Source organism: Nelumbo nucifera, chromosome 1 (assembly GCF_055504915.1).
Source record: "Nelumbo nucifera cultivar China Antique chromosome 1, China Antique-T2T, whole genome shotgun sequence".
NCBI classification, from domain to species: domain Eukaryota; kingdom Viridiplantae; phylum Streptophyta; class Magnoliopsida; order Proteales; family Nelumbonaceae; genus Nelumbo; species Nelumbo nucifera.
In genome coordinates this window covers 174,355,471-174,364,972 of record NC_142649.1, presented here as the reverse complement: position 1 = coordinate 174,364,972, position 9,502 = coordinate 174,355,471, and the positions used below count along the sequence as shown (strand labels likewise).

Genomic DNA, 9,502 nt, shown 5'->3' with positions numbered 1-9,502 from the left:
ATCCAAAGAAAAAAGATACAAAAAAAAGATTCTAGCAAAGCAGGAATGATACTTGAAACTTTACAATTCAATATGATTATGGCATATTTGAATGAAGTGTTTATATAATCAGATTTGGATTTTGCAATCTACATCTAATTATTAATAAAAATCAAATATATATATATATATATATATATATATATATATATATATATATATATATAACAAAAAATAAAAATACATAAATTTTATAAAAACTTTTGGATACGCTATTACTATAATTATCATAATTTAGAATTGCCACGTAACAAGCACCTATACACTTGCTAGTTAAGAAAAAAGGTTCAAATCCCATAGGAAACTATCATTGGTTATACAATCCGCTTAACATGCAAAGTGTTCAACTAATTCCAATTCCAATACTAACCACACTTTCACGTGCAAACAAATGTTCAGCATGGTGGGTCCCAATCTCATGATTGGGGTGCCAGATTATGTTGAAGAACGTTGAGAGGTATTTTATTAGGGAAAAATATAAAATACCGAGACACATGGTGCAGAATTCTGAATTCCAGCCCCTCCTACAACTAGCCTTGTCCCCCCTATAAACCACATCCTGCCCGTGAATTCACGGTCAGATGCATTCCCTTTGTACTTTGGGCCTTAGGAACATTTCTCTCCCATAATACTATATAGGAGGATGAGATATTCTTCGTGAGTGATTGCGATGTTATTGTAGGTAGACGGAGTTCAAATTTGCGCCCCACCGCCTCTCGCCTCAAAAATGCTCCACACACTGAGCGTCCGCCACCTATCCATTCGCATGTGGTCAGCATTCCCACGTGCAGGGCTAACGGGACAACTCAACTGATCCATCGTACTTGAACTGGTCGTCCCATGACCCCGTTCTTCTCACCTTCACCTGAGCTCTCCTTCTCTGGCACCGATGAGTTCACCTTGACCAGGTATACCCCTGTTCTCTGATATTTTGTTTTCTCATTTCAGATACCCTTGTCGTTCAGGTTCAGCTATTTAGGTGATTGAAGCGCCTAAACCTTGCAAATAACGAATGGCTTCTATCTGTGTGGGCCGACACTATAGTGGGTTTGAAATGCAAGGAACCGATGAATATGATGAATTGAAGTTGAAGGGTGAGAGGTCTAAGATCCAAAGTGGGTTTACAACAGACAGATCTCCCGGTTGGTTAAGTTGATCTGCCCAACCACATCAAGAACCTAAGCAACACTGCCGATCGGGACTCCATTCGTTACGGGGAGAGGGAGCTCTCTTTCGACAAGACGCCTTTCTTCCACTTCAAAATGCATCGCCCCCCTTCGCTGAGATTTCAAATTCCATGTTTAAATCCACCTCATGTCGATTTCGATTTCAAAGGGCGACTACTTGGACGATATAGATGGAGTCTGTAATCAAGGCGGCAGGAACAGTTTTCTCATCAAAGCTGATGATGATGAAAAAGAAGAAGATTATGAGGGTGACTGGGATGATAAACAAACCTTTGAGTGTTGGAGAATATCTGGTCAAGGTGACCTCATCGGAGCGGTCGCCGGTGCCGGAGTAGGAGAGCTCGTGTGGAGGGCAAGAAAAACGGGATCAGAGGACGGCCAGTTCTATCACGAGGGATCGGTTGACTTGTCCCGTTAGCCCCGTACGCGAGAATGATCACCGTGTACGAATGGATGGGTGGTGGACGCTCGGTGTGTGGGGCAAGAGGCAATGGGGCGCAGATTTGAACTCAGGCAGACGTGGGTAGAAAATCCGAATTCATCGGCTTCAGTCACTGCAAGGCCCGTTCAGACACTGTTCGAACAGCCTTAGCATCGGGAACATCTCCGTACTTCTATGTTCTATTTGATGGGATGATATTCCCAATGCAAGGCTGTTACGGTTGTTTGAACAGACTTTTCAGTGACTTAATCCCATTTTTTTTGTTATAGGCAGGAGATCCCAACTCCGTGCATTATGATGGCCATGTATTACGAGTGTAACTGTAGACGATTTCGGATCGTAACGAGGTCGGTCGTGTTTATAACAGTGGCAAGATTCGCGAGGAGACGTGGAGAGCAAAGGGCACCCTTTTTGTTATCATTGGCTTACTAAAGAAGTTGCAATCTCGTTGAATGACTGATGTGCTGATTTAATATTGAGCGTCCGATTTTTATTGACCAACACGGAACATACATACACAAGAAAAATCTTAGATTAGGGCTTATAGGTCTCAGATCATATGCATCGAGGAAGCTTTGATTTCTCGTGACCATTTTAGTACGGTGGTCCATGACGTACCAAACACTTCTACGAGACGTTAACAGGGTTTTATAAAAATTTCTATCATTTTTATATTATAGTGTAAAAAGCTATGAAACTCAAATTCTGAAAAAAAGTGGGTTTCGCGGTTTCCCTCTCAAATTGTGGCGGTTCTCGTTCTATTTCTAGGGTTTTAAAACTCTTATCTCTTATTTCAATTTATGATCGATATCTCTGCCAATCTACGACTACGAGGATTTACTCATTTGCTTATTTAAGATCCTCTTCGTTTCAAGTTGCAGAGATTGAAACGTCGACAAAGAAGGTTATAACAAGGAAGGGTTCATCGATCGGATATTTAAGTTAGAAAAAAGGGCTGAAAAAAGTTTGCTTCCTGAAATCTACTGTATCTTTATGTTCTTCTGGGGATAACGAGCCTCGGTTGTTAGAAGATTCGGTCGCAGATCTTGATCTAACATTGCGGTTCTTTTTTCATATCTTTCTTCAGCGAGGGGGAAGTTATTGGGAAGCGCAATGGCGATTAATCTGACGGATGGTGCCATAGCCATGCTTTCTAATGGGGAGGCGCAAGGAGCTGACTTGAAACCCATTCTTCAAGTTGTCGATATTAGGTTAGTGAACACCCAGCAGCAAAGCAACAACGAGCGGTACCGGATACTGCTCTCGGATGCGACGCATCTGCAGCAAGGAATGCTTGCAACCCAGATGAATAGTTTGGTTAAATCGGGGAAACTGCAGAAAGGCTCGGTCGTTCGGCTTACCCAGTTTGTCTGCAATGTAATACAGGGCCGAATGTGAGTTCAGAATCCTTTCTTTTCTCACTAGTGTTTAGCTTTATGAAAGTCCATTAGGTTAGATTTTTTCGTCCTTTTATCTAATTGTTTGTTACTTTGTTTTCCTGCAACTTGCTCCAATCGTTTCTTGTTGTTAGCAAGCAGCCGTGTTTGTTAAATAATGGAGAAGAAGAAAGAAAAAAATATCAATTGCTCAGGCTTATTTATACTTCTTTTCGAAGCAGAAAAATACCTTTGATTTGGAATTTCTGAGGACAAGAATGAATAATAGGTTCGATTCCATTTTCCAGTGGATCTCAGTAATGCTTAGAGCGTTACTAGCTTGGGGCTCCACTGAATTTCCCCTTGTTAGGTACATGAACAAATTTAAGATACGACAACATAACTAGAAGTTTGGGTGACTCTGGTCTTATTTCTGTCTGCTTGATTTGATTGGCTCCATGTGTGACATCTTTCTTCTTAGTCTTACCGCAGGGTGGTTAACCTTTACCTGTGACAGGTATTCAGTGAGGCTTCATTGCTGATTGTCGTACTTTGTAAGTCTCAACCTTGTCATGAGAACCACCAAATCAAGCTGCGAGCTGTGCACTTCATATTTTCCTTTGGATTGTTAACCTCTGTCTCCTAGCTTTTATGCATATCTTTTGAGCATCGGTGTCATCTAGTTTCTATTTTCATTGAGGGCAGATGTCTGAAAAGGAGAAGAATTCAGACATTCTGAAGTCAATTGGGGACATCTGATAAATATTTATGTTTATGTCTTCCAAAAATAGCCTTATTGATGTTAATATCTTAGATGGTTCAAAGATATCGCATGATTGTCTTTGGTATGAGAAAGAAACACTATGTATTTTAGTTTCTTTGTTGTATTTTAGTTTTTCTTGGTCTCCAAGTGGTTCTTCTTTATGTGGCCCAAGTTCTTGCTTCTCTTTCTATTGAAAATCTAATCTGTCAGATGGACCCTGTGATGGTTACAGTTCAGAACTAATCCAAATACTAAATTACTAGGTATAACCAAAACCTAGTACAACTGTACAAGTAGGAAGCAGAAAACTGATCAATAGTTGGTTAGGTTGTACTCTTCACTTGCCTTGTCATTCTCATGAATATGACATTAACTGGTTTCCAACTTGAGGGAAGCCTTGACTTACGATTACCATTTGTCTCTTTGGAAATGGATGGAATTCATTTTTGTTGGTCTTCTCATCATTTTTTTTTTCATTTTCCTTTTCCCTTTTACCCTAATAGAAGTTTCAATTATCCAAAAGAAGGCTCCTTCATTTGAAATTGGAACTTTAACCAAGAAGATGATAGAGTAATGGAAAGCTGAAGTTTGGTGTTTTCCTCTGTTGCATGCTGCTGGGTCAATTTAAGTAGAGATGCATTCAGGGAATCAGTGTTAGCAAAAAAGCGACTGTAAGGATGTTCTTTGAACATATTGGAGAAAGGTAGTTCTAATGGTGAGTAAATTACACAATTTTTGAAGTTGTTTCACATGTTCTCCTTTACTTGGATGAAGCATCTATCAAACAGGTGCTGGATTCCAACACTGTGTGGATCCCTGTCTATCTTTTTCATTTTCTTTTACCCTTGATTTTTTTTTGTCCTTTCATGATACCTTTTATCTCCCTCCACTTCACCTTTGATACATTCTTCCATTTATAAAAGAATAAAATGATTATATGAATTTGATGACTTTTCCTGTGATGATCTGCCAAGGAGTTGGGGTATAATACATTAATACCAGGCACCTGTCCAAAGAGGTGTAATATCTTTGGGGTGGTCCCCATCTCTCCACCAGTTTCTGGTGAATTTAAGTTAAACTTCGATGGATACAGTTTGGAGAATCTAGGGGAATATGGTATAGGTGGGTCTATACTCTATAGGGATTATACTGGGATCATCATGGCAATATGTTCAGGTCGTATATGGATGGGAAACTCAATGAGGGCAGAACTGCCAGAAGTGCTGCATGGTCTAATAATGGTGAGGTCTCCAAATTTGAGAGATGTCACAGTGACAGTGAAGAGGGATTCAAGGGTGGTTGTGCAATGGCTGCATCAAAACAAGCAAGTCCCATAGCAATATTGGTATCAGTTGAAGGAGCTTAGGAAGCTGGCAGCTGAAGTAAATGCAAAATTCATTTGGACTTGCAGATCAGCAAATAGGCTAGCTGATGAAATGGCTAGGCAAGGGGTAAACAGGGTGCAGATGTTTTGGGATTGTTGTTAGAATGAAAGCTTTGGGATTGATGTTTTGGAATTGTTGTTAGAATGAGAAGAGGGAGATTAAGTGGCTAACTAGAGGACTGGAAATCAAGTTTCAGTGGGTCAAGAGAACAGCAAATGCATTTGCTGATGCTTTGGCAAAGCAGGGGGTGGGAAGAGATCAAATGTTTTTGGGCTGTTCTGTAAATTTTTCCTTTTTGTTTTCTTCCCAGAGAGAGTTAAGCCTGTTTATCTCTCTTTGGAGCGCTGTAACTAAATTCTTTTAATCTAATGAATTCCAGTTATTGATAAAAAAAAGGAACACTTCTGAACAGAATTCCCTCATCTTAGGTGGAACCAGCCTATTCTGAAATTTTGAATTGAGGCGATTGACTTGACTTAGCCTTGAAGGCACAAGGGAACAATCTCCAAGGATCTAGGATTTAGATGTGGGCGACGAGTTGTAAAAAAGCCAAAAGAAGTACCTTGCAAAAAAGGCAACAAAGGCTAAAGCTTTTGAGTCTTGGGAGAACCTTATATTTAGATCCAGAATTGAAATTTTCTAACTGTTTTCACATTATGTAGTTCAAATTGACTTTTATTTTTGTATTTTGTATATTAGGTTACTTTGCTAATTAAGGTGAGCTTTAAAATTCTCAACCAAGGATCAAAGTATTGATACTTTATCAAAATTTTGGGTATGTTTGGCTTGCAGTCGGAATCCATTAAAATCAGAATCAGAATCAGAACCGAAATGGTCTATTTCTCCACCTGTTTTGTTCAGATGGGAATTGAAATCAGAATTGGAATAAACTGGAATGGGGTTGTCATTCCCAAGGGAGGGGGAAGGAATGGCCATTCCTTCAAATGGCATTTAGGCAACCAAAAGATAATACCATACACTCGAAATGGGGCTTATTGTATTGATACTTTGAACCTTGGTCTTAACTTCTATTCTTTCTGTTTTCAGATTGAAGTACCAAAATATATACTACAATTTATTAAACAAGTGAGACTATTTTTGGGATGCACTTATTGTTATTGTCATCTTCTTATCTCACTTTAGTGTAGTTGGTAGCAGTGTTTAGAGAGTGAGAATCGGCTGGACTGGCTGGTTGCTTCAGAAAAACCATGAACCAGTTAAGTGGCCAGCTTGGTCATACCCCCAGTACTGGAAGTCATAAAAAAATTGGCTGATCAAACTGGAGGGCATAACTTTGTGCTTGGACTTCCAGTGACCCAGAGGGGGGAAGTGGTTCTACCTCCTGTCTGGTTTGCTAAACACTCGGCATCATGAATTCCTTTTCCTACATAGTGTTACCAAATTCTGTCCTTGGTTGATATTAATAACTGCTTTCATTATTCAATTTGGTATTTTCTTGTATATTCTCCTCTGATCATGCTCACTTGTATCAGGATAATTATTATAATTGAGTTGGAGGTGATACTGGAAAAGTGTGATCCTATTGGAGAACCAAAGCAATATGTGCAAGGTGGTGCTGCTAGTGGTGCTTCTCAGGGAGTAAGACCTTCCATGCCCATACAATCATCTGTGAATCAAACTGGGACAGCAACTGGAAATCCTCAATCTTATGTTGGCACTTCACTTCCTGGTGGTCAAACTGGTGGACAAAATGTTTCTGGTGGACCTCCTCTGCATCATTCTAAGACAGATCCTGTTGCAAATCCTCAATCTTATAATAGTTCATTTGCTGGAAATCCTGACTCAGGACGATATACTGTGAATAATGGACCTCCTGTATATCCTAAAACCGAACCAAGTGGCAATATTCCAGCATCAGGACCATTACCCATAAGTTACAGTGATCAGAATCAGGGTTTTCACAATCCAAGAACAGATGGATCACGTGCTTCTTCAAATACTTGTGCACGCCCAATGCAATCTTCATATCAGCAACCACCCCCAATGTACGTGAACAGGGGGCCTGTAGCTAAAAATGAAGCACCGGCCAGGATCATCCCCATTGCAGCTCTAAATCCCTACCAGGGTAGGTGGACAATCAAAGCCAGGGTGACAGCAAAGGGGGAACTGAGACACTATAACAACCCTCGGGGTGATGGAAAGGTATTCTCTTTTGATCTTCTTGACTCTCATGGTGGAGAGATACGGGTGACCTGCTTCAATGCAGTGGCTGACCAGTTCTACAACCAAATTGAGGTAGGAAGAGTATATTTGATATCCAAGGGGAGTTTGAAACCAGCTCAAAAGAACTTTAATCATCTTAATAATGATCATGAGATTCTTTTAGAGAGCACTTCAACAGTACAGCTTTGCATGGAAGATGACAGCTCCATACCCCGGCAGCAGTTTAATTTTCGCCCTATAAGTGAAGTGGAAGGCATGGAGAATAATTCATATGTGGATGTGATTGGTATTGTTTCATCCATTAATCCCTCTGGTTCAATAATGAGGAAAAATGGAACTGAAACTCAGAAGAGAACACTCCAGTTGAAGGACATGTCTGGCCGAAGTGTTGAGTTGACTCTATGGGGAAATTTCTGCAATGCTGAAGGACAAAGGATGCAAGAAATATGTGATTCAGGAATTTTTCCTGTTTTGGCTGTAAAAACTGGTAGAGTAAGTGATTTTAATGGGAAAGCAGTGGGGACAATCTCTTCAAGCCAGCTGTTCATAAATCCAGATTTCCCAGAGGCCCACAGGTTAAGACAGTGGTTTGACAATGAAGGAATGAACACTCCTTCTGTCTCTATTTCCAGGGAAACATCAGGTATTGGAAAGACTGATGTCCGCAAGACTGTCTCGCAAATCAAAGATGAGAAGCTTGGAACATCTGAGAAGCCAGATTGGGTTACTGTTAATGCTACAGTTTCATTCATAAAGGTTGATAATTTCTGTTACACAGCCTGTCCCATCATGATTGGGGATCGTCCATGCAACAAAAAGGTCATTAATAATGGAGATGGGAAATGGCGGTGTGACAGGTGTGATCAGTCTGTCGATGATTGTGAGTACAGATACCTTATACAGTTCCAGATACAGGACCATACAGGTTTAACTTGGGTAACTGCATTCCAAGAATGTGGTGAGGAAATGATGGGTATTTCAGCAAGAGACCTGTATTATTTGAAATATGAAGAACAAGATGATGAGAAATTTGCCAAAATTATACGGAAGGTTCTGTTTACTCGGTATTTATTCAAGTTGAAGGTAAAGGAGGAGACTTTCAGTGATGAACAACGTTTAAAAGTAACAGTGATCAAAGCCGAGAGGGTGGATCCCTCAGCTGAGTCAAGATTTCTTTTGGATATGATAACTAAACTTAAAGGTGAAGGTCCTAGTGCTCTGCCCCAAAGAGCAGCTGTCATTCCAGACTCGGGAATAACCAACATTGGATACGGGAATATTGGATCAAGACCTATTGCTCCTGCAGCAAACAACACATGGAGTAGCAACAATGCTGGTAGGGGCATAGGTGCACAGTCTAATCAAGTGGGACAGTATGGAAACCAATATGGTAGTGCAAGGGTGCCTGTGGCTGGGTCTATGGGTGGGTATCTTAGCTGTAACAGCTGTGGTGGTACAGGGCATAATTCCAACAATTGCCCCAGTATCATGACTGGACAGGGACAACACATGGGCGGGGGTTTTGTTAATAGAGTTCCTCCTGGAGCAGGTGGTGGCAGCTCTTCAGAGTGCTTCAAATGCCACCAATTTGGGCACTGGGCGAGAGACTGTCCTGGATCAAGCGGTGTAACATCAACATATGTAAGTACTGGTGTTGCTGGGCGATATGATGGTGGTGGTTTTAAGCAACAAGTTGGGGGCTTTTGAATTTTGAGTCTGTAGACTCAAGTTTGTAAAAAACTAGTCACGCCGCATCTATGTTGAGGCGTCCTCTTTTTCAACGAAATGCAACAGTCAGGTCTTGTGCTTATGGTATTTTTTGTACAGTGATCGCAAGATCTGTATAACCTAATTCTCAATTTCAGACTCTTTGCTCACTCAGCCCGCTCTCTAGCGGTTCTCTGAGGCCATTTTGCCAAGGTGCATGGTAGTCCCTTGTCTTATCCTTTGCCTGCCCCTATTCCTGTAATAATTTTTGTGGTGTTTGGGTACCAGGACTTACGTTATGTTGCTTTGCAGTAAATCTCTTTCTCTCTCTCTCTCTGTGCTTAGTTGCTTTTATATACAGGGTTTGACACTTTACAGTACTGCAATGCATATGGTGTTTGCATGAACGATACACTAAA

The 9,502-nt window shown here is 40.7% G+C and overlaps 1 protein-coding gene and 1 long non-coding RNA gene across 3 annotated transcripts; one reads left to right on the top strand and one right to left on the bottom strand.

Moving 5' to 3' along the window:
* Window positions 1-318: 318 nt before the first annotated feature.
* Window positions 319-2,159, bottom strand: LOC148804178 (uncharacterized). The gene is made up of 2 exons (XR_016080678.1): window positions 1,497-2,159; window positions 319-1,403 (listed from the first exon to the last, which is right to left on the bottom strand). It is a non-coding gene; the product is annotated as an uncharacterized LOC148804178 (long non-coding RNA).
* LOC104596361 (replication protein A 70 kDa DNA-binding subunit A) lies at window positions 398-9,419 on the top strand. 2 transcript variants are annotated; one of them, XM_088895324.1, is made up of 2 exons: window positions 398-947; window positions 6,686-9,419. In XM_088895324.1, the coding sequence occupies exons 1-2, from the start codon at window positions 880-882 to the stop codon at window positions 9,081-9,083; spliced, it is 2,466 nt and encodes an 821-aa protein (XP_088751450.1). In that variant the 5' UTR covers window positions 398-879; the 3' UTR covers window positions 9,084-9,419. The 2 variants fall into 2 exon arrangements, with proteins under 2 accessions (XP_088751450.1, XP_010255765.1); XM_010257463.3 differs by lacking the exon at window positions 398-947 and adding an exon at window positions 2,355-3,062.
* The last annotated feature ends 83 nt before the right edge of the window (window positions 9,420-9,502 follow it).

What these genes read in the sequence shown, in the direction of transcription:
- LOC104596361 (XM_010257463.3), top strand. Translation starts at nt 2,782, where the DNA reads ATGGCGATTAATCTGACGGATGGTGCCATAGCCATGCTTTCTAATGGG. An exon ending in AATGTAATACAGGGCCGAAT is followed by an intron (nt 3,063 to 6,685) that starts GTGAGTTCAGAA and finishes CACTTGTATCAG; the next exon opens with GATAATTATTATAATTGAGT.